The sequence below is a fragment of the Caretta caretta genome, chromosome 10, assembly GCF_965140235.1.
Source record: "Caretta caretta isolate rCarCar2 chromosome 10, rCarCar1.hap1, whole genome shotgun sequence".
In the NCBI taxonomy this organism is placed as follows: Eukaryota; Metazoa; Chordata; order Testudines; family Cheloniidae; genus Caretta; species Caretta caretta.
The window spans coordinates 33,196,359-33,221,031 of NC_134215.1; the positions used below are offsets into that span (position 1 = coordinate 33,196,359).

Below are 24,673 nucleotides of genomic sequence, written 5' to 3' on the forward strand. Positions count from 1 at the left end.
TGAAGGTTCTTACAATTTTTATTGCACATAATGTACATCCAATAAAAACCACACTATACTGTATCAAAAATTAAAAAAAACAGACATTCTTATGCTACAGAAATACCAACACTGGTTTTGAGGAGCTTGGCTTCTTTTTTTTACAAAGTGAGGCCATCATCAATTCACAACTCCCAAGGCTGGAAAGAGTCAGCACATCTCTGAAGATTAAATAAACAGAAGTCAATTCTCTAGGATCCACGATTTCCCTGTTGCAAATTTAGCAAAGCACCTGGCAGCAGTCCAGTTTGGAAACTAGATTATGTAGCAAGGTGTGGTTAGGTGAGGAATGAGTACGAGGCTCTGAAGGTGTCCAGTGGTCACTGCAACGTAACTGTGGGGGTCTCCTTTAAAAAAACTGGGGGGGGGGGGGGTAGCAGTGGAAATTGTCCAAGCCCAGGCCACATGGCAACTTGACAGGAGTTCCAGTACGACTTGTAGTTCTCAGAAAATGGAGTCGACAGTATCTTTAAAAAGAGGTCTAGCCCTACAGATTCCAGTACGCAATGCTCTACCTCAGTCCAAGCAGTCAAAACACACCATTGCATCTTGGGACCTGTAGCCTCTGAGGTCCTTATCACTGTATTAAATATAAGAGGGCTGCAGGACTCCTGGTACCCATCTCAAATCTGTAGAATAAGAGTGCTTATAGATTGTATGTAAACAGTATCTCTTCCTTGCATTCTCCACAACACAGCTGTTACCAGTAAGTTACCTTTTCAATACAGTAAGTAACATTCTGCATTTCTGTATCACTTTCTTCCATTCTGAGCCATTCAAAATGCTTTCCAAAGGTGGGCAGCCCTCATTCCCCTCTTCTACAGGTGAAGCACAGAGAAATTAAGGCTCAGACTTTCAAAGCAGCCATTCATTTTGGGTGCCCAACATCAAACACCAGTGGACAATTTCAGAGGTGCTCAATACCTGGTACCATCAACTGAAGTCAGTGGGATCTGCTGGTGCTCAGTATTTGCTGAAAAACCAAGCCCTAAGTGTCCACTGTTAGGCACACAACAAATGAAGCAACCAAAATTTGAGTCCACTTGCCAAAAATCACAAAGTGAGCCAGGAACAGAAGCTAGGTCTCCTGAACTACCCACTAGACAATGTTACCACCACAACACTCCCTGTCCCTACCCCTCAATCTGTAGAGTGAAATCTCAAACTGAATAAACAGACTGAAAAAACAATGTGGTCCCAAAGACAAACCTGAACATCTGGCTGTTCTCACTGCTTTACACATCAGGGCAAAGTGACTTGTTTCCTGCTAGTGTGGTGAGGTAGGCAGGTCTGTTTCTATTCTAGGACAGAACAATCCAGGGGGATTTGACCTGCTTCCTTCCACGGCCAGCACGGCCTATGGAACTCTTACCATTCAGGCAGGACCTTATGTTCCAACACTGATGCACTCAGTGAGGAGCTTGGGAGTAGCACCCTCTGTCAGGCACTTAGAAGAAGTTCTGCCTCTAGAAGCAGCAGTTAGAAGCAAGGCTGAAATAAAATCTATTTGAAAAGAGGAAGGCAAGAGGGGAGGACAAGAGGAGAGGAAACAACTGAACAGGAAAAGGCAGAGGAGGACAGATAAAAGAAAGTGGAATGGAAGGGGAAAAGATGACAGAAAAGGCAAAAGGAAACTGATGGCTAAAGAACTAGGAAAACAGGCAGAGGGATCATATTAACCGTATGCTGAAACTCCAGCATAACTGGTAGTGGCCTTGGTGTCCCAGAGATCCGGCAGGCACTCTTTCAGCAGGGAGTGGGATGGATAGTGCTGAAAGCATGTAGGGTCTCTGCACCTCTAAAGCGGAGTGACTGGGAACAGATGCTTCCCTCACAGTTCCAAGCCATTCGAGCACGTCCGGGAGCAATGTTCTGACTGAAAAATCAGCAGCATAAGCACATGTGTGCAGCAGATTCTACCGGGGCAGGGAGAATGTTTAGTAGCAAAACAGAAGAGCAACTCTTGAAGAAGCTCTGACACGGAACAAGGGGAAGAGTTTTAGAGCCTGCAGTGGGGAAGTGTGAATGCACCAAGGCAGCAGCGAAGGGAGAGGAGGCTCCAGTCAGTATCGTTTGCATCCCTTTTTCTTGCCCCCGCGTTGTTGCTGCTTCTCTTTCCGTGCCCCAGCCGTGGTAAAGGTGATACAGTGAGCGTCCAAAAAGTCCAGCAGTTTTCCCAGCGCAATCTTAATGCCATTCTGCTTCAGCTCTGCGTGCAGCCCAGTCAGCTCAAAGGGCTGGTAAAGGAGGATCTTCTGGTACAGGCCGGGGTTTGAATGGATGTAGCGTCTCACTGCCTCCAGCTTATCTGCCTCTTGGGCTGCAGCCTGAGATGCCGGGAACTCCTCGTCCTCTTCAGATGTAAGCACACCTGTCTCAAACTCATTGGAAGAAGAACTGAAAATGAGAGAGAGGAGAGATCAATTAAATGCCAATGATCATGGACCAACAGGGAACATGGTGGAGTTATTGATTAAACGCCCTTGTGTGGCCCTCCTTAGTGCTATGAATTCTCTAACATTTTAGGTCTCATGAAAATAACTGTCTGATGGGACAGGTAGCGTGGGCAAGCGTTCAGTGAACTTCCATTCTCAGCTCTGCCAATGCCCCTCCTGCTTTACCGGCAGCATCTCCCGCTATTCCAGGCTTGGCCCCCTCATACATAGCTGTGCTGGTGCTCCTCACTCCTGACCAGCACTACCTGCTTCTATTCTACTCTTGGACTCCTTATGCACAGCTCTGTTACTGCACCTCCTGTGACCAGCAGGGACCCCTGCTATTCCAGTTCTGGGCCTCCATTCAGCTCTGCCAGTGCTTCTCACTCTTGACCTACAGAGCCCAGACATCCCAGGCGTGGGCCTTTACCAAGCTCAGAATATCAGATATGCCAAACTACAGTTTTGTGATTGACAAGAGATCACTAGGAATTAAACTGAAAACCCCCCAAAAAGGATATGTGGGTGACCTAAGCCCAGGACAAAGGACAGGGCTTCTCTACTTTGAAGGAGAGCTAAGGTGTCTCCCCCACGCCCCTGGACCACACCAGTAATGAGGTTTTCCTTGCGGTTTCAGTCCCTTACCTCTGTGACCCAAAGGAGTTGTCACTTCCAGCTGCTGAAGCAGCTGCAGACTCCTGAGATGCTGAGAGCACCTGTCCATCAGCACTGCCCACCAGAGAACCTTTAACTGGAGATGTAGCTGGAGATAAAGTAGCTCCCTTTAGCCCTCTGGCTCCTCCTGGGTGGCCTTTAGTTTCAGCTGTTTTCTTAGTCCTCAGATAGCCTGTTGTAGAGGGGCCCGTTGAGCTGTCAGCATCACCACTGCCCAGAACTGGCAGGGAAGGGACCGAAACCCCCAGCTTCTGCTCGCACCCTACACTGGAGGCCTTGGAATTCTCTTCTCTCAGTTCAATCAAGTCCGGTTGCGGTTGGCTGGGATGCTTGGCAGTGGCTTTCCGTAAGGGTGGTTGGGAGGATGGGATCTCATCCTCCGAGTCAGAGGACATGATCTGATGAGTATACTGGAATATCTCCTTCAACTTTAACACCATCTGCCGTTTTGGGAGAGGACGGACTCCAAATCTAAAATACAAAGGTGACACTTTAGTTAAGCACTATGGTAAACTTAGGCTGATGTGGTGATGCCCCATCTTTGCGGCGTCGCAGCGTGGGTGGAGGAATTGAAGGCTCTAGTCCCACATGAAGTCTGCAGTCCAGCCATCACTACTAACTGGGTCTCAAGCAACATTTACTGGAATGCCATCAAATGTTTCTCTCTTGCTGAAAAGGGGCTTCTCTGTCAAGCTACTTCCCTGCAGATATCTGCACATTAAGAAACTGGCCTTGCTCTCCAAGGTGCTAATGGAGGCAACACTAACCTGTTTAGTTCCTTCTTCAGCTCTGGGGTCTCCATGATGGAGTAAGCTGGTACTGGTGTTATGGGAACTCTGGGGGGCTGGTTTCTCTTGTGACAGGCCGGGTCTGCAGCAAAATGAAATTACAATGAGAATAAATATATCAACATGGAGGGTCCTGGGACTGGCTGATGATTTCTAGTCTTTGTGAGAGATATTACAAAGACACATAATAGTAATATCGAGGGCATCATTTTCCCCCAAAAGATCCCACAGCCCTTTACCAGCTATCTCATGTTCATTTTAGACAGAGCTGTGAAAACTTTGGGGGGGTTTGGGTGGACTCAAGTCGGCCTTTTATTGTTTTATTTTTACTCACTTTACCTAAGAAAACAGTTTAATTTAAAAGAAAGGACAAATTTCGGACCCAAAGTCCCCATGCAGTAAGGACAGGCACCTTTTGCCAGTTTTGCCAAAAGGTTGTGTTATTGAACTTTGTAAAGAGACCACGGCTGGCATGAGCCATGTCTGTAGCACAGGAGGGTGAAATTCAGAGGAGAGGGGCTGTTGTTCCAGAGGTAAACAAATGGGTCTTACCTCTCTGGAGAGTAGAGTTGGGTCTAGAACACTGAGCTGGGTCTAAAGCAAAATTAGTGTGTTGGCCACTTCCTAATCCCTTACTGTGAAACTATCACCCAAAATAGCGTGACTAATTAACACTATGAGATCCTGGACAGAAGGAGCTACATCAGTCTACAGAGATTTAAAAACTGTAATCAAATAAGCTCTCCAGCACTGCAGAGAGGCAAGTGTCAGGTCACATGTATAGATATTTAAGCTGAAGCACAGAGATGTGAAGTTGCTGCCCAAATCACACAGTGAGTCGGTGTCAGAGATGGGAAGAGCCCAACCTCCCGCTCATATCCATAGATCATACTATTTCCCCATTCACAGGTCAAGATTTGGGTGTATTACGAGAGCCTCTGGGAAGGGGCCCAGAACTGGGGCTGCAGGTCAGGACTGAGGGGCACTGTCTGAGCTTTAAAGGAAAGCTTGCATGACGCCCATCTGCAGGCTGCCTAGTGCTTGCCAGTGCTATAAATCTCCCAATTTCTTGAGTGCCACATTCATATGCGTAAAAAGAAAGACAACTGCAACTGTTCTACCGACAAAGTAGCTGGTCTGAAGGCCTCACGTGCTGTTAATAGAAGGGTCACACAGTGTTTGAACAGTAAGGATCATACTGATACCAAACCATACCCACAGCAGCCAAGCATCCAGTAGGATTTAGATAAAAAACCCACCTGTATTGTGACCTTGATATCGCTCACTGCAGAAACCTCCCTGAGGAATGGGACTCATGAAACAAACAATGTGAATGAAACACAAAAACACTTTTTCTATTCCAATAATACTGAGTGTCAGGTGGAACCCCCTACCTAGCAACAAGGAACTGTGAAGGTGACACTACCTCTTTGGCACCTGGCCTTGAAAATCATGTTAGACCAGCAGGCGAACCACCTGAACACAACAAGGTGAACTACAGACAGAGTGACAAGTTCAAATGAAAACAGCAAAATTCATTGCAATGTTTCTAGGATTCATACAAGTACTTACCAGGAGTCTTTAGGGGCTGGGTATTCTGGGCAGCTGCTGCAGCTGACACCCTCTGTGTGAGAGAAAGAATCTCGGGGACTTCATCTTCATCCCATTCATCCCAGACTTTCGAGTTCAAAAAACATAGCCTATTGCTCACTGAAGAATGTGCCTCAATAGGACTCTCTTTATGACAGAGCAAGGTCTTTCTATTACCAACAGGATTTCCTCGAAGAGGAGTGCTACCTGTAATTTCCAGGGCTCTGGTTGGACTCTTCCATTGGTCGTGCTGAAAGCCACTTTCTCCACGGATGAGACTGCTGGTATTTGCCCAGTCCACCCTCTCAAGCACCTTGTTGTTATCTTTGATTGGTGACAGATGTTCGACACTCCAGCAGTCGTCATCAACTGGAATTGGTGGCTCATCACCAAGCAGGAAGCTGCCACTCGAATGGAGCAGAGCCACCTCCTTTTCCTCCTCACTGTCCTCTACCTCAACCACACTAATGTCTGTTTTATTCTCCAAAGACAGCTCACGGCATGGAAGGCCTTGTTTGGGTGAAGACAGGTTTTCTGAAGACTTCTCTTTCACACGAACACAGGCAGGTGAGAGTGGAGCTGGAGAAACAAGCAGAGAATCCTTCCAAAAGTGACCTGAAGGGCTTCCAGGAGAGGTTTTTTTGCTGACTGAGGAGTACTCTGTAAGCAAATGTTTTTGTGAGGAAGTTGCAAGTAACAGATCTGAAGTTATCTCTGGAATCTTCATAGCTTCCCCAGCTTGTTTATGGTCACTATTATTTACCAATAAAGCTTTAGTCCTGTGCTTAGACCCTTGACTCCTGAAACAACTCAAACTTGTTGCCTGGGTCTGTGTTGAGCAGTTCCTGCTTCTGGTAAGAAGAGGTGTGTCTGGCACCAACCATGAGGTGTCCATGTTAGAGCTCTCCTCATGGCTCAAATTCAGTCTGCTATCAATACAGGTCCCAACCTGGTTGTTAAGAGACATCTTTCCTGACAGCTTTACAGCATTCTCACTGTGCACCCTGTCTTGACTTCCTAGTGACACTTGAAATGGTCTCTGGTGTATTGCAATGTCAGCAACTGAAACAGGTCCAGAGTTTAGTACCTCGTGCTCTTGCTCCACTTTCTTACAGTTACAATCCAATCGCCTGGAGATTTCCATTTCCCTCAGGGAAGGTTCAGAATCTGATTTCTCCTTCATTTGTTCTAACTCCATTTCTTCATCAGAATCCAGCAAAAGAATAACTTCAGCCTCTTGGTTCACATGAGAAGCAGTATTCTGAGTTGTGAGGACCAACGATGAGCAAGTTGGGACATGTTTTTGCTTTTTTAAATCAATGCAGGGAGACTTTGCTGGAGAAAGTGTGTTCTTTATGATCTTCTCAAGTCCTGAATCATCATTCTGTTCGCTGGCTTTTTGGAAGGATGCACCATCAGACTGAAAGAGTCCTTTATTTTGCTTTTGCTTTGGTGCTGATACAGGAGAAATTTCTGTGGATACTCTGGAAAATGTCCTATTTGATTCTGGAGACATAGGTGATGAACCAACAGCTGGCAACACTGGTGAGGAAGGGTTGATAAGAGGATTGCTACACAAATCACTCCTAACTGACAGGAGGTCTTTCTGTGACTGATGGTGAACAGGTGGATTATTAACCTCAACAGGTGTTCCACTGGAAATCTCTCCTGACTCTTTGTTGGCTTCATTTAGTGGAGAAGGCTCACAACGTTCCCCTTGGGTTGCGGAAAACATGGGATCATAACTTTTACTGAGGTCAGCATCATTGTGTTGGCAACTAGGGAACAGTTTTTCCCAGGCATCATCCTCTTCTTCACCTTGTGAAATCTGAGAGAATCTAGAAACCTTCACTACTTTGGGCATTCTCCGACAGCCCTCTCTTTCATCAGAGGCTCCACCATGGGAAGCCGAAACGTCACCACACTCACAAGGCTTACCCTGCAAGTGCACAGGCGCAATTCGTGTAATGCTCATGTTCTCACTCCTACTTATACCTAGGATTTTCTTTTCTTGCCCAGGTGATTCACAGCTGGATCTTCCCAGGCCAAAATTTTCCTTCCATTCTTTAATCTTGCTGCTTGTTGAGGGAGATTCACACACCACCACCTCTTCATCCTCAGTCTGTCGGTTCACATTTTGGGCCTCCTCTGTTTCACTGTAAGTGCATCTGCCTGTGCCTTCCTCCACCTCTGCTTCATTTCGAACAATCTTTTGCTGAGTGGCAACAAACTCATAAATTTCCTCCAGTTCCTGCTCATCCACTTTCTCATTGTCTTCCTCTTCCTGGTCTTCAGGTTTCAGCAAAGCTACTTCTTCCTCATCTTCATCTATCCACACTGACCTCAAGAGCTCCTGGAAGTTCTCAGCTCTGTTCTCACAATTCTCTTCTTCCCCCACGGAGAAAAGTTCATCTCCTGAGTCTACTCCAGCATGCTCCTCCTTCTCCCCAGGGCTGTTTCCACATATAGAGATCAGTTCACTCACACCAAACCTGCAATGATACAATGGAAGGTTATTGTTTTTCCTCCACCAGTTAGCTGGCTCACCAGCATCCTCAGCAGATTTCCTTACAAGAATCATGTGTCTCATTTCCATTAGGTGCATCAGCTCAAACCTAACTTTATTATTCAGAATCCCCTTTCCCAGCCGATACCCGAAAGCACTAGTCCCACTCCTTAAAGCTTATATTTAAAGGTAAAAGACTTTACATGGCTGGAATTAAAATTCCTAGCACCGCAGACAAAATCAAGAGGCAAACCAAGAGCCCTCCCAAGGAGCAGGACCATTATGATTACACTTCTTGTGTTTCTGCCTCCATCATGGACTCCTTTGCTAAGAAGGCTCTGATGTCTGAGCAGCTTCTCCCTGAAAGAGAAGCTAGTAGGCTCAGTATAGCACCCCCCAAAGCAGAGAACATTTAATGCTCTCAAGGGTCTAAATTTGCCACACTGCAAAAAGGGGCAGAAGGTCAGGTATCAAGGACAGAGCCTCAGTCAAACTGATAGGCTTAGAAAATATGCTTGATACATTCCATCGATCCGACATACAACATCCATGCAAACTCATCAGCCTTGCTGTAGCTACATTGCAACTCCAACCCACAGTCTGCTCTGTTTCCACCTATCTCTCCTGCCGCTCACTACGCATAAGAACTAGGGCCTGGTTTGTGAATGTGTCCTTGCAAATTAGATGCAGTTTCCTTAGCGGGACACAATCAATTTGAAATCTACTCAGTCAAAAGGTCAAGTTTTACACCTTCCCCGTGTCCATTTTTGTGGTTTTAGAATCATACTTTTTTCCCGTTTTTAAAAATCTGTTTCTGTCTCACTACTGCGAAGGAATATACAAACGTCAGGGGAAACTGACTGACTAGTTGTTGGTACGGAGGAAAGTACCATGAATGCACAGAAAATATAGAATATGTTTTTTTTTCACTTCTTTCACTCCGAGTCATTAGGTGTTAATTGTAAAACTAACAGGTCCACATTTTCAGAGGGGTGATTTTTAAGTTGACAGAATCCCTTGAATCTGTCTGTTTTTTAAGGATTATTTCTGAAGTGCACTTAGAGTCACGAAATGACAGTAAGGCTGATAGCGCAAGTTAGTGTTACACACAGTATTGATCTTCTCTCAGCAGGTCTTCTGGGGATTAACTAACTATAGTTAGTGAAGTGCTTAGAGAACCTCAGATGAAAGACATACTAACTATTATTAGATCGCCACCAGCAGCAACAACAGAGACCATGGAATCAAATGCTGCTGAGGACACTTGGGGCAGAATGGAATGGCTTGTTCTCTCCCAGACTATAATGGGCCTGTGCTGACAGGTGTAACTTGGCAGATACACCCAGTGGGAAGATGAGGGGAGTGACACTTTTGTGACAATGGTCACACTGGAAACGTACACAGAGAACTAAAAAGTTCATTGTAGCCACTCAGGCCAGGAATGAAGACGGCAGGCTAGATGTGTGCAGGAAAACTGTAAAACACTGACCCTCACTGACCATCTGAACTGAAAGGACTTCACCTAAACCAATGCAGCCTGGGGGACTCACCTCTGCAGAAACTTGAGTGTAAATTCCCAGGCTGGGACCCTAAATAAATCTCACTGTGTAAGTGACTAGACAGCAGCATACATACCTGATGGCAAGAGCTCCCACATCAGAGAGCACCTGGGCAGGGATACTGGTATCAGCTGCATAAAGGTACTGCAGAAATGCACGGGCTGCCTCGACCGTCACTTCACTCAGCAGCACTCGACGGGTCTGCAAATTCCCATCCTCTTCCACTAAGAAACCTTCACCGTGAACCTGAGAGTGAAAAGAATCAAACAGCCAAAGCAGGGTCATTTGTCAGCAAGAGAGGGGCGCAGGGGGATCAGCCCCAGAATGCCCACAGCAGATCAGACCTTTCATCCACAAAATCCTCATCTGGACTCTGGCAGTAGTCACTACCTGAGACTTCAGAGGAAAGCTAAAAAAGTCAAATACGCAATGCTCTTTATGGGGGCGGGGGAGTGTTCCTTCTAACCCCTACAGCCATATGATCCTTCTGTATAACTGCCACACATCAGTCATAACCTTATCCAGTCCCTTTCTAAATCCAGTACCTTCCAAAGCAGTGAACTGCATAGGCTGACTATATGCTGGATAAAGAAAAGTTTCCTTGGATTGGTTCTAAATTTACCAATCATGGGTTGCATTGAGTGGCCTCTTGCTTTCCAGTTATGGGACAGCACAGAAAGGAGGGACTGATCAGCTTTTCCCATATCCTTCGCAACCTGAATCATACCCGCTGCACCCACATGGATCCACCCTGCTCCCCTCTCTTGCTGGGATGCTTCCACCCCGTCCACCCCTAGCATCTACTGCAGTATCTGAGATTCTCTCTTATGGTACTGAATGTCACCCAAAAGCTACAGCTAACACTTAGAGCTAGGGCTGTGATTCCCAGCTTGTGCAGAAATACTCACGCTAGCTCTTATTGAGCTAGCATGCTAAAACAGCAGTGTAGTTGCAGTAGCAAGGGTAGCAGTGAGTGGAAGCATGGGCCAGCTGCCCGAGTAAAAACCCTCTCAGACCCCACAGACTTGTACTCTTGGCCGCTAGCCGTGCTGCTGCTCACCACCACCCACGGTACTATGACTACACTACTATATTTAGTGCACTAGCTCCTCAAGAGCTAGCATGAGTTTGCCTATGCAAGCTGGGAATCAATCCCCCAACTCCAAGTGTAGAAATAGCCAAACAGAAAACACAGGCTCCCAGTTGCTTCTGATTCCTCTGTTAACTCCCGGTGGCTCAAGATCTCTGAAAATTGCAAGACCTGGCTCTTACAACACGCCCCTGGCCAACAGAGAGACTAAATGGAAAACACCACACTGCAGAAAAGGGAAACGATCCACACAGAAGGGATTAAACACATCACGTAGGGGACGGATCCTACAACCATTATGCACACAAGTAGTTCCTATGCACGCAAGTAATTAATGAGGACTACTCAGGTAAGAAAGGGTTGCAGGGTTGGGCTATGGATCAGTGATGTTGGGAGTGTGCATGGGGCTAAACCATGACCTCAGTCTCCTAACTCCATTTATAAAGGGGTCTCAGGGCGTACAGGTGCCTCTGAGTTAACAACATTTAAGGAAACTCAAAATGTGTTCAGATGCTGGTGGCAGCTCTTGGTACTACGACCTAGGGTTCAGATCCCAGACTCAGGGCCCGTCACACTGCACTGGTGGGATGCTATTGAGGATGTACTGTGGGCTGCTCGACTGCACACCCTGCTGGGGAGCGTGAGGAGCATTTCACTGTCCTTGGTGAGAAGTTCTGTTCAGCACTGTTAGCGCAATGGCAACTGTGGGAGGAGAGGCCTTGTACAGGGAAATGGTTTCTACTCCGGGGGAGGGGTGGAGACCGACCCTCATAAAGGTCACGCACAGGCATAGCTAGACTCTCCACAGTCTAGTCCCTGGATTTCATGTGTCACCCAAGCTCAGCTCTAGGAGAAGGGCATGACAGATGTACCCATCAGGACACACTAGCCTAGGCTTGTGTGGGGTGGGAGGCTATGGAAATCCAGAGGGCAAACACATAGTTAGATAGATACCCTCCCATATAAACTGCTGGCAGATTGCTGCGTCTACCATCCCCCTCACTCCTTCAAGCAAACTGCCACGCACTCTCTTTGACAACACCACAGGACTCTTGCTACCTGCCTGCGGGGAGGGGCGGGTGGCTGCAATTCACAGCTGGGTCAGAAGTGTCTTCTGTACCAGGCTTTAGCACCTGCTCCTGACTCTGAAGCAGTACTCTCTGTAGAGACTGGAGCCAATCTCCTCCTAGTTAGGAGAGTACCGCATGGCAGCTGTGCCCAGAGACAGCAGCACTGCCAGAAGGAAGAGGAAGGCAGCACAGCAAACAAATGCAAAAGCAAACACATCCAGCCATACTTACGACTTCAGTCAGCTGTGGGCACCGTGCATAAAGCACAAACATATGGGCATAAAGGACTTCCCCACTGTCTACCTGGAACTGGACATCACTTAGATGGGGGTTGTTGACCATTCCACTGAAATCGACAGCCAGCGACCTGAGTGAGGACTAAAACAAAGAAGGAAGGAGAGAGAAAAACGCTGTAATTCATTTCCCTAACAAAGGCAGAGGGGATAACCCAATTTGTCAGTGCTGCTGTACTCTGGGCCCAGGTTTGGATGGATTTAGCTTTCCCCCTTGTGATGATTCATGTCCTCGATTAAATTTCACTTCTAAGCCAACAATAATGAATTTCAGAAGCAACTAGTATCAAGCTTTCCCTTCGGAGTTACTACCCTGCAGTTGGAGTCATGCTTCCTGCTGAGCTCTGTTACCCTGCCTGTTCTGGCAGACACGACAATTTTAGTGAGACTTCAGTTTAACTGGCCTTAAACACACTGGGCCAAATTCTCGGCAGGCGTAGCAGCAAACAGCTGCATTTACTCCAGCAGAGAATTTGACCCACAGGCTGACTGCAGTGTGGGTAAGCAGTCCTCACTGGGATGTACTCAGCATCTAAGCCAAACTTGGGAGGTGAGGCTGAAGCAGACTTCTGAAATTGTTCTGACTGGTACTGCAGCTAGAAACAAAGTCATGCCATGAGGTGCACCTATCCCCAACCAATGCAACAAGCATATCAACACAGGGCCTTTCCAAGCGACATCAGCATGCTAATTTATAGCACCTCTCTGGTTGCAATGTCTACCTGGAATTATTTCAACTGAATGCAGAATAATGGGAAAGGGCACAAACGCAAGTGGAAAATTCAGGGACTGCATCATGGGATACAGAGCCTTTTCTTCTCTAATTCATTGTAGTCTGGCTCACACTGATATGAGCTGAGAGATGTCACCATCTAACTGGGTGTTCCATGGCTTGTGTTCTCACTCCGTTTCCCAATGGATAGGTACACTGGGTGGGATTTTCAAAAGTGCTTAAGTGACCGTAGGCATTTGTCCAGTCATTCAGGCACTTTTGAAAATCCTACTCACTTGTCATTAAAAACACCCCTACTATTAGCAGAAATAGGGTCCCTCGCTGGCAGGCTGAAGAGGGCAGACATGGAGACTGAGTTCCCTCACATGGCTCGTGATGGTGCCCCGGGTCAGGACTAGGGCAGACTGCCAGGGCATCACGTGAGGGAAACTTGCCCTGCCACCTCCTGTGCTGCACCTGTTCTGAGGCTAGAGAATTTCAGTACCCAGGCTGCCAAACCAGTGCTTTTCACTAGCATGAAATTCAAAGGAAAAGAAAACAGCGTATGGTCCATTTCTCCTTTAGGAGCTTTGGAACTGCCCCAGATAGTCAGATCTTTAAGAGACTGAATCCAACTAGTCTGATATCTGGCCACCAGACACCGCCTGTTCTTTGAAGGAAAGTGAAAATCCTCATCTTGTCAGTTGTACACTGGAGGGGCTTCCCCCACCCAACTAGGAATCAGCTTACACTTGAAGCACTGGTCACAGACCTGGTACATTTTTAACCTGTAGTAGCTTGAGGAACTGCCAATGTTATTCCTATAGACATCTGCGCGAGATGCAGCTCCATCTGCAACAACACAGCTCTTTAATTTATTTTAGCAGTTTCTGTATTCTGCAGCGGACTGTGGAAACCAACATTTGATTTGACACAGTACGTGCTCATGGGCGGCTGATACTACATAGTACTAAACTATCAGTGCACATCCTAAACAGTCTTCCTGGACTTGCTAGGTTGGCTAGAGAAGGCTTTATGGGTCTGGGCAGCAACGTGGAGGAAGGGGGAAGACAGGAAGCAGAGGCTGGAAACCAATCAGATGTTTCTCGCTGTCTTATTCTTGGCAAGATGTTCCCTTACAATGCCATCGAACCAAACACACTGGTGCCACATTCCGGGCAGGGAGCCAAGATCGGCTTTGCTGCTGCATCTAAAATCATGAATGAGGAAAAGGGAAATGAATTCACACTAGAAACCTTCTCCTGGCTGTACAGTAGCCTGGCAAAAGTGAGTGGCTGGGTCTCAATCCAGTTCTGAGTGGACAGCTGTTCACATCACAGAACCCACACACTGCTCCTGGCAGCATCAACAGCAAGGCCAAGTTCTGCAATATGCCACAGAACTGAACTGCCGCATAAAACAGAAAAGGCTCTGGCGTGAGGCACAGAGGCTGAGCAGTGTGAGGAAGCCTGAGCTCCTCTGTCTTTGCTCTAGTTCCGGGCACATAGAGAACTGGATCTTCAAGGATTTTTTGATCGCCCCAAAGGATCACAGTCTCAGACTGGAACTTCTGCTAGAGTTTCTGCAGCAAGAACCTCAGGCTGAGAAGTGGGACTCCCAAACCCGCAACAGATTACATGCCAGAGCTTACCACTGACCCCTAAGAGACTGGATTCCTTTCAGAAGTCTCTTAATGCTATCAGCCAAAAACAAAAGTCTTCATCCTCAAGGATTCAAAATATATCTGGCCTGAAAATCCACAAGACGCCATGACATGTGCACTGGATAAATAAAGGATAACAAATTTCCACTACATAAAGTGGATGATCTTGATAACAAAGATAAGAATTAGAAACCTCTACAAAATTATACATATACTGCCAGTGTGGGAACTTGAGTATGATTCTGCAGGGCAAGGTCCCTGCATCTGGGGTTAAATGTGATCGATGAAGTATTACAGGCTTGATGGGAAACCCCCTGGGGATTGCATACCACTGCGCACCATGTGGGAGTGCAGAATCTGGCAGGCCGCAGCTCTCAAAGGACACTTCGACCCATCCAGCTATCTTCTCTGAAATGTGTTCACCTACGGACTGAGGGTACCACAGAAAGATTTTCTTGGAGAGTAATAATAGTGCTGAGCTCTTACAAAGTGCTTCTCATCCATAGATCTCCCAGCATTCCATCCCATCTGCAGCTTCTTATGCCAGATGGCGTGAGTTCAGTGTAAATCAGCCTGACTCTGTAGGAACCCATCTCTTTATTTTTATTTATATAACTAGGTGCTGGATAGACAGATAAGACGACATGGTTTTCTGCCCTGAAAAGCTTAGAAACTAAGTGCATTACCTCCTGTACACAAGGCACTTGTCTTTACACAAATCACCTGGATATTTACCTAATGTTCTCATAGTTTAGATCTTTCCATTTCCCTGTAGGACAAAGTCTTGGTCACATACACAGGCCTCTTTGTGGGCATTAGTGAGACACTGGGTGTGTTGACATCAGCTGCCTTTTCTGATGATCCCTACCACAGAAGGATGGGACCTCAGGGCACCTCTTCCTTTTCTACAGACAGGGATGTATTTTGTGTCACTCTCCAGGTATTTCTGCTCTTACATGAATTAACATGCCCCCTTCAACCCCTGAAATACACAACAGTAAAAATACAAAAAAAAAATAAGAAGAACTAAACAAGGCTCAGTCCTTACTGTGTGAAGGCTGCCGCTCTGGCACATTTTCACCTTGGATGGAGGGACAAAGCCACTAAGTGGAATGTCGCTGGCCACTGATTCTCCTCCTCAAGGAAGAAAATACAAATCAAAACTCAAACACAACCTCTGTGCAAGACAAGCTGCAACATAAACATTCCTAATGGCACCTGTGCTTTGACAGATACCCCAAACTTGTGATGCCCCCCACTCACACGTGAACTAGTCCTGACATGTCAGCCTCCCTCTCCCTTACTTAACAGTGAGCCTCTGGGCTGGGCTGCTGATGTCTGAATCCCATTCGGCTGTGGGCGGCACCCACCTACCATGGATCCTGAGTGAATCTGAGACTGGGGTTTCAAAGTGTGGTGTGCAGAACAAAACGGGGAGTGGCGGAAGAAACCTAAGTCTGGAGAAACTGGTACAAGTTCATTAGCATCTATTTAATGCCTTTCTTCTCAGAGGGCTCAAGCCAAAATACATATATGCATGAGAATTACTTCAATCACTAGCAAAGTGAAGTCCCCTCCAAAATGGACCATGGCTGCAGTTTAACATGCCCAGCAGTGCTACACAACAGGAAGTGAAGAATACTACACCCAGTTGAAAATGCAGATATGGCACAATTTATTAACTGAGTTCTCCTTTATAGGGACACAGGAAATACATAATATAACCATTCCTGACAAGTGGCCAGATCCTCAGTTTTCAAGGGCCACTGTCAACTTGAAAATCACTTCACCCTCTGAAAATCTGGCACCTGCTGTTGTTCTAAGTAAAACCTTAGGGCAGCGGTCTCCAAACGTTTTTGATCATGCACCCCATCAGTAAAAAATTTTTGAGCACGCACCCCCAATATATGTATATTTATTTATGTATAAATTATATACATGTACTACTGTACTAATATATTGTGTAAATAATAAAACATACACAAAAAACAGACATTAAAAAACGATGAGATAAAGATGAAAAACAATATTTTTAAAATAATTTTTAATTTTATTTATTAACGGTACAAAAAACCTTTTTGCTCTCACTAAAAAAGTTATTATTAATAATAATATTTTTAGTGAGAGCAATGTGATTGAATGTGCTTTATTATTTTTGAAAACCTTGGTTTAACACTTTGTGATACAGCAGGCACTCAGGATGGGGTGCGGGGTCTGGGAGGGAGTTAGGGTGTGGGGGGGCTCTCAGGGTGGGGGTGCGGGAGGAGGCTCAGGGCTGGGGCAGGCAGGAAGTGCAGAGCAGGGGTGTGGGGGGTGTGCAGGTGGCTCTGTGCAGTGCAGCACCACCCCCATGGCCAAGATTCTGCGAGCTCCTCCCCGTCCCCCCCACAGCAGGCAGGGCCACCCAGAACACAGGGGCTTTAGGGGCTTCAGGGCTCTCGGGGACCCGCGGTCCTGGCCTGCAGCTCTAAAGCCCCTTTCAGAATGTGGCCCTGAGAGCACGGGTCGGAGGACTCAGGGGCAGCCGTGCAGCCAGCGGCCGGAGAGAAGTGGCGCCTTTCCCTTCAAAGCGCTGCTTCTCTCCGGCTGGCTTTAAAGGGGGAAGTGCCGCTTCTTTCCACCCACTGGCTGTGCGGTTGGCCCTGCTCCTCCACGGGCCGGGGGACTCAGGGCCGCCCCCCCACCTTTTTTTTTTCCCCTCCAGTGGTGCTCCTCCTGCTGCGCCCCCCAATCGATCGTCTTGCGCACCCCACTTTGGAGACCACTGCCTTAGGGGACTATAACTGTGAGATGAGAGGGAAATAAATATTCTGTTTTCTGTTTACACACAGTTCCCTTGTGTATGGTCAGCCTCACTATTTTGCTGATGGTCAGTTGCAATTCCTGGCTCACATTCCAGCATGACACCACTACTGTGCTCTGTTTTGGGAGAAGCTTACAAACATCACGGCCTTCCGTGGACTCTGGAAGAGCGTGCTGCCAGTGTCCGCCAACAGACATGAGCAGGGAGGGGTGTGCATGGAAAGAAAAGGGGGAGGTGAGGAGGGCTGGGCCAGGTATTTTTAGCATTGCTCTTGGATGTGTCCAAAAGACCCTCCTGGGCATCAGCTGAAGAGCAGAAAAACACTTTTTAAGGAATTGTAAAAATAAAACTCAGGGTATGCTGTTTAAAAGGGACTCTATCCAAACTGGGATGTATGAAAAATAAGTTAGTTTAAAAAGTGTCACGTTGACAGTCTCCCAGGCTCGCACCTGCCGCAGAACAGTGCCCCATACACCATGCTTGGCACATTCATGATTCTGTGGGAAAAGTGCCACCTACTGAATCACCTTTATTATTTCCTGCAGCCTCTGGTCAAGCCTCTGCTATCCAAGTTTTGACCAGGCCCAGTTCTACTTAGCTGATGTGATTTGATGGATCAGTTCACAGGGCTGCCAGAACTTACTCAGTTGCTTCACTGCCCCGGTGTGGTCAACGTCAATGTTCCACTGCGTGAGAGTAAGTCCTTCCCCAGCCAGCTCCACCAGGTTCTCCAGAGTCTGAACATCCTTCTGGCTGCAAGACAGAAACTGCTGCTCTCCATCAGGGTCTGCCTGGGGATCATCAGAAGTTCTGTTTCCAAGCCCCAAAGAAGCAGGATCAGGATGATTGCTGCTGGTCTGTAACTGCTGAGATAGTTGTGGTTGGTCAGATCTCACTGATGGCAAAATAGTCCCTGACTTATGACAGACAGACAGAAAGAACTGGTTCCTGTCTTGTGTGTTCATACAGCTTGGGAATCACTCAGTGGCTGGACTACACTCTAGTTCAGTTTTAAAGCCCTAGTGTAAAGGTTAAACAGTCCCCAGATGCCGTTGCTACCTACAGAGGCAAATTTTCTTTGCATACAGAGAGGTCTATGGAGATAAGAGAACTCAAACCACCATCAGAAGCAAGCTGATTGCAATGGAGAATGTGAGAAGAGGGGTTTCCCTGGGAGTGTACCTGTGTGACAGCAGCTGCTAAGCAGGGAGGATGGATGGTAGAAGTAGTCCCACTCTAACAGCTGAACATTTCATTATGGCTGGAACTCATGGCGACAGCTATGGCTAAGGCAGCCAATGGCTCCATTCTGAAGGGTCTTTTTGCAGTTACTTATAACTTAGAACTTTTACCTTCTGGGCTGAAATTTTCCAGGTTTGGTCTCTCCTTTAGGTTTTGTGGCGTTTGGGTCTCCCCTGCTATTTCAATGAAAATGGCTCAGCCATTTCGGAGAATGAAAATTATGAGGGAAAAATACACTCTTGCCATTATTTAAAATGGTTTGTAACCTGTTTTTGAACAGCTCTAGTGCCTCATCATTAGACACTTGAAATCTGGCACAGAAGTAGCTCTTAGGTCAGATGTGGGCCTTTGAGTCACCAACTGAAAAGCTGCTGGGATTTAACCAAGTTATAAGAGTTGAAACAAGGTACTTGCACATGCACACCACATTTCTTGTTTTCAAAAAGAATGTCCAACTATTCTTCTGGTGTCCATGAATAAGGAAGGCAGCAAAGGGAAATTTTCCCTCTTGGAGAGTAAGTGTGAAAAAAGACAGAACTCTGAAGGAGTCCTATCAATGTTTACACTGAATGAAGTGCAATGAAAGAGGCGGGAGATCTGTGAAAAAAAACAGTCTGTGATTGTGTAATTAAAGAGTGTACCATAAAGCATATGCATGAGGGGACAGAGTTAAGTTTGCACGAGCAACCTCAGATTTGGCAAAGCCTGATGTTTGAATGCTTCACTTTGCAACCTTAATTTACTTGGGCCATACTCTTTGTATGGAATACTAACAAATGTCCTCAAAACACAGGTGCAACTTAATTCCTATCCAGTCAAGTACTGTATATGGATTAGGAAACAGATATAGAAGGTGGTGAGCATGCCAGAGCCAATCAAAGAACCAGGAACTCTCTGGGCCGCAGCAATGCAGGAGGCAAACATACACCTAAACTGGGGTCAAAATGACTGGTTAAGATTTCCTTATCTAATTACCCTCTATCACTGCACAGCTTCTTTTTCTGAAATGTAAAAGAAAGAGACTCTAAACAGACGGGCAGGTTCCTTTGCCTTCAGTTCTAAAAGCAGATGTACACAGTCAGACCACAAGAGGGCAGTGGTGGAAACTGGAAGGGTAAACACGCAGTGCCAATGAGTGTGCAGACTCAGGAGGGCGGCAGGACCCCAGAGCAAAGGAGCACAACTGCAAGTGTGAAAGAAAGAAGGTGGAAGGGACAAGCCACTGGTGAGAATAAGTAATAGAGGAAAGAACAGAAGGATTCCTCACCTGTACAGGTTTCCAAGGTAAAATAGGAGGGGTTAATCCCACTGCATAGAAGGACTCTGGGACACAGGGTCCCGTCAAAGTACTATACTCCCACAAAATGCAACGCTGTTCTTTGGGCAAAGATAGAAGCCAGGCTGCCTTCCTAGGCTCCTCCTCCAAAATCCTGCTGGCAGGGAGCGGAGGGGTGCTCGGGAACTCCACCTCCTCTGTTAATAGCATGGCCATCCGGTTTTGGATCCGTTTATGGGCTGTCTCTGGATCTTGAAGTAACAATGGAGGAGGTGTGAGGGGGGTGTTCTTACGCCTTTTTTTCTCTATAAAAAAAAAGTGTAGAATAGAACATACAGGGTGCAGGGGCACAACATGCAAGCTCCTCTGAGAGCTGAAGACAGGGAACATGAAGTGCAGCTCACAGGCCAAATGGGGCTCACAGAGCTCCACAACACCTGCAGCTGCCTTCATTTTTAATACAGAGCAACAACCCCCTTGAAACTACAGCTCCCACTATGCATGCTCCACGATGAGAGCTGTGAACTTTGAGTTTCACTTTCATCATATGCAATCTCTCTATTTTACTGAAGTTATGGGCATCTTCCAGGTTCATGGCAAGATGCCAATGCAGCTTTTGGTTGCCTGTCCCTGCCGCAGGAAAACAGCGCAGCATCTTGCAGCCACTGTCACTGTCTCTTTGTGACTTCTGATGCCCAACACCAGGTCCCCAACTCCACACAACTGCCATTCACCAATCTCTGTGCCTTACTGGCTTGCTTTCTCCACTGCCAGGCTCTTCTGCATTCCCCAACGCAGCTGTGAGCTCAGTAACTGGAGCCTTGGCAGGACGATGCTAAGAATTAGAGCACACTCCTGAAGAGTATCTTCACCCTCCTTATTTTCCAGACAACTTGCTTTCTTTCAAAATCTTTATTGCATGAAGCATAAGCAAGGCATGCAACCCCCACTATCCATTCTCCATCACATGTCCATCACAGCCGCAACATGGAGCACAGGTAAGGTTGGGTGAGCAGCGTGATTCAGGTTGGATGATAACGAGTAATGCAGAGGACGTGGCAGTGGAAAAATGGAGTGGCCCCTTAGCTGTTCATTTCTACACTGTACAAAAAAAAAAGTCTACAATTTCAAAACTCCCAACAACAGCAAGAAAGTGTAAGACTACAAGGGGACTCCACTGAAACTTACTGACGACCAGGAATCCCTTTTAACTAAGTTTTGTGTAGGAATTATATATTGCGTTAGAAACTGACATGAGATATAAGCAGGGTTGTCATACGTACAAACCACTTAGGTTTTAATCCAGGATATACTGTGTTACATTGCTCTAAAAACACTGCCAGCCACTGACACTAAAACACTTCAATATGTACCTCCTCCAGGCTTCCACTTGATCGGCAAAGCACTCTCCAGTTTAATGCTTGTGACCGATTTTGCTTCCTCCTGCCTTATTTGCTCCAGCAGAGATCGTGACATTGCCATGGCAACCAGAAGATCCTCATCGGTGGTCTCCACCTTGGATGTCTTCTGCTTTTTCTTTGACTCCTTCTCTTTGGAGGAGCCTTTTCGCTTTGACCTACCTAGCTGATTGCTGAAATGTAAGAATGCAGCATGACACACAAGTTAACTGCAACTGGATCAGAGACAAGGAGCACTCCACATCAGCTGTTCTAATCACTTAGGTAGAGTCCCATTTCCAGGATAAGGGGAAAACATTCACAGTAAACTACTCTTGAACAGAGGGAAGCATTTATCATCATCTGTGGACCCTTAGAGCAATCTGGAGACTGTTTGAAAGGGTAAGTGGCACTTAAACCGAGAATTGTGAGTTCAATCCTTGAGGGGGCCATTTAGGGATCTGGGGCAAAAATTGGGGATTGGTCCTGCTTTGAGCAGGGGGTTGGACTAGATGATCTCCTGAGGTCCCTTCCAATCCTGATATTCTATGATTCTATGATGCAGACTGGAAACCTGATACGGTTTCTAATTGACCGATCTGCCCTTTTTAGGGATGATCATTAGGACTATCCTCTTAGAAAGAAAATCACCCAGGCATGGGAAACCTCAGTTTCACTATCTAGGAGGTTAAGAGAAGGGCAGGGAGGACGCCACTGAAGCAAAACATAGAAGCGTGTTACACAGTACCAGAAGCTGGCTGTAAGTGCTTCACAGCTGCTTCTGGAATCTTGTGTTTGCAATTCTGCCTTTTAAGTCCCACATCCTTTAAAACTTGGTGCCATAGAACAGCAAAAAACAAGTCAATGTGGGGCAAAAAGCCCAAACACCAAAAAGTACTCTGCCATTTCCAACTTGGCTGGGGGGACAGGAATCAGCTTCTCCCCAACCCAATGGGACTAACAGACTTTCCGCGTATTGAATTTAGTAGTCAGCCAGTGTTTGATTTACTATATAGACACTACTTGAGGCACTTGCTCAGAGAAAAGTCCGTTCCACCTAGCCCCCATTCTCAGAATAAATTTTTATACATCCGATTCTTATGCGTATTCCCTCTTCATGTCTAGGTACAAAATGTTCCTAAGCTCCAGTCTGTCTAATAAACTCCAATGGACCATTCAGTTTAATTTTCATAATTACCTCAGCTAGTGTAAACACCTCAGCCAAGTCAATGCAAGACTAATCCCTGTTTTGCCCCTCTCTTCTTAGCCATTGGCCCCTCCACCCTATTGATCATCTTGGTTGCCCTACTGTGCTCTCACCAACTGAACTGCAGCTTTCTTCAACTACAGTGCTGAAGCTGGCTCCTGTCCGATTCCTCCTGGTTTCAGAGCCCACACAGTGTGTGCACTTACCCTGGCTCTACAAACTGGTTTCATGGACATGGAGTTAGTGCTTCTCTCAATCAAAAGGATGCTATTAGCATCGCTTATTTGCTCCAGCTCACCTGGGTGCTACAGGGAGCCCATCACTCAGGGCCAATGCCTGCGATTGCACTGCCTGGAGAAGCAACTGCGGAGGGACCTCCATCTTGACAGCACAGCGTTTCAAGTGACTGGCTCGGCTTTTGGGTGTATGGAACTGCTTCCCACAGATGGGGCACTCAGGGATCTGTGGGTTGCTGGAAGAGGGCGCCTGTGACTTCTCCATCTCATCCAGACACCTGCAGGAAAACAGTAGAGTTTGCTCTTAAAAGTATTTTAAACTCTGCTCACACTAACACTTTTAAACCACATTAAAGAAGAACTGGAGTAATCAGCTCTAATGCCTGAAACAACCAAAGCAACACTCCCTAAAGAAGTGTGTGTTACATATTATACACTGTTACCTAGCAGCTCTGTGTTCTTGGGGAACCAGGGTACAGTATCCAGCCTGTCTGATTCACAAAAGACCTCCTCCCTCTACCCCCACCCCCTCAGCTTGAACCAAAGCCGATCAGAAGAAAGATTTACAAAAAGCAATGAAAAGGCAGTGGAAGACACACCTAAACCCCTGAGACAAGGGTGACAGGATTAAGGAAACTCCCCCAGCCTCATCTGCATCAAAGATGGGACAGGGAGGCACCTCCATTAGTTAGCATACAGAATGGAGAACAGAGATTCCAAGGCAAGAACAGCACTGAACTGTGGGACCAGAAAAGCAGGGAAGCACTGCATGATGGGGGAATCTCTGCTCCAGATGTTAATGAACCCACACCTGCACACACCCAGCTCAGTAGTATCAGACCAATTCTAGTAATAAATCCTTTATTGGTATCCAAAATACTGAAGCTGCCTAGTTGCATTGTGAGCTCCCTCAAAGAAACACCACCTATAGCCAGGAATAATTAGTTCCTATCGAACAAAACAACTTTGTGCTACAGGACAAAGAATTCAGTCCACGCTGTGACCCTCACAACAGGTTATATTTACTTACATCTTCAACGTTAAAATTACTCTGACACAACCTCAGCTTTTGTCCTTTTCTACAGTAGTTAGGCTGGCTGAGTCTCTAGTCTAGGAGCCCAGGGGAGAGACGGCAATAATAAACACTGGCCTTTCACCTGTTAACATGCTGCTCCCGTCGTGTTGCATTCATGGCTGAGAGGTCCTTCTGACAGATCTGACAAAAAAATAAGCCTGCCTCTTCCAGACTTCCAGGTACTTCTTCTTTGAGCTCCTGCTGGAGGGCCACTGCCAGGGCAACATCTGGCTCCTTCGCAGGCAGATCCGGAGTGGTCACTAGGGTGAAGGAAAGATCTTCTCAGAGACAGCACTAAGCATTTTTATAAAAGGCTTGAACCTGTTATATTCAGTTAGTTTATTGAATTGGATACTTAAAAAGAAAATGTGAACTTTCTCTAGCACCTTTCATTCTAAAGGGTCTCAAAGTGCATTGCAAACTACACACCCAGCATCGCTGAAATGCAGCCACTTCTGGGGTGGATGGTGGCAATCAGCACACCACCATACAATACAGCAGAGGCGAGCAGTGGTGCAAGGAGGGCGGTCTGGTCCAGTCTGCCAGTAAGATATTTATAGCTGGTACGCTGTACCAGAAAGACAGAGAAGGAGCAGAAAGTGGGGCAGCTCCTCTGGCGTGGCTGTATCATCCCCACCTGTAACACCACCCTGCTCCACGCACCTTTGTCTAGTGTCTCCTGTCTGGGGCTGTAGGCAGTCCTGCCAGAGGGCAGGGCTGAGGGCAGTACGGGTACTGCCGTGCCAGAGGACCTGCCGGCGTGGGGCCAACGTTCCACTCCTTTCGCCGCTGCGGTTCCCGGGAGAGCCCTAAACTGCAGGGCTCTCCCAGGAAGGTCAGTGGCGAAAGGAGCAGAATGTGCAGCTCCTCTGGCGCGGCTATACCGCCCGCAGCCTTTGCACGTAGCTACATGCCTGTTTCTCCTCTCCGGGGTCTGTAAAGGAGCCCCACCGGAGGACAGGGCTGGGGGTGGTACAGCCGCACCGGGGGAGCTGCTGGTGTGGGGCTGCCAGGGCT

General features: G+C 46.9%; 1 protein-coding gene across 4 annotated transcripts in view; it reads right to left on the minus strand.

Annotated features, from left to right (window-relative positions):
• SLX4 (SLX4 structure-specific endonuclease subunit) overlaps positions 1–24,673 on the minus strand; it is a 38,817-nt gene continuing 14,144 nt past the window's right edge. The window contains exons 4-15 of one of the 4 annotated variants that reach the window (XM_048866811.2): positions 23,739–23,916; positions 22,644–22,859; positions 21,115–21,332; positions 19,733–19,992; positions 17,867–18,089; positions 15,469–15,557; positions 11,984–12,130; positions 9,669–9,838; positions 5,510–8,019; positions 3,917–4,019; positions 3,120–3,620; positions 1–2,436 (exon numbers count right to left, since the gene is read on the minus strand). In XM_048866811.2, coding sequence (XP_048722768.2) covers positions 2,103–2,436; positions 3,120–3,620; positions 3,917–4,019; positions 5,510–8,019; positions 9,669–9,838; positions 11,984–12,130; positions 15,469–15,557; positions 17,867–18,089; positions 19,733–19,992; positions 21,115–21,332; positions 22,644–22,859; positions 23,739–23,916 — 4,949 coding nt within the window. In that variant the 3' untranslated portion in view covers positions 1–2,102. Of the gene's footprint in view, positions 2,437–3,119; positions 3,621–3,916; positions 4,020–5,509; positions 8,020–9,668; positions 9,839–11,983; positions 12,131–15,468; positions 15,558–17,866; positions 18,090–19,732; positions 20,047–21,114; positions 21,333–22,643; positions 22,860–23,738; positions 23,917–24,673 lie in introns of all 4 variants that reach the window. The other 3 variants (XM_048866809.2, XM_048866810.2, XM_048866808.2) reach the window with 3 other exon arrangements.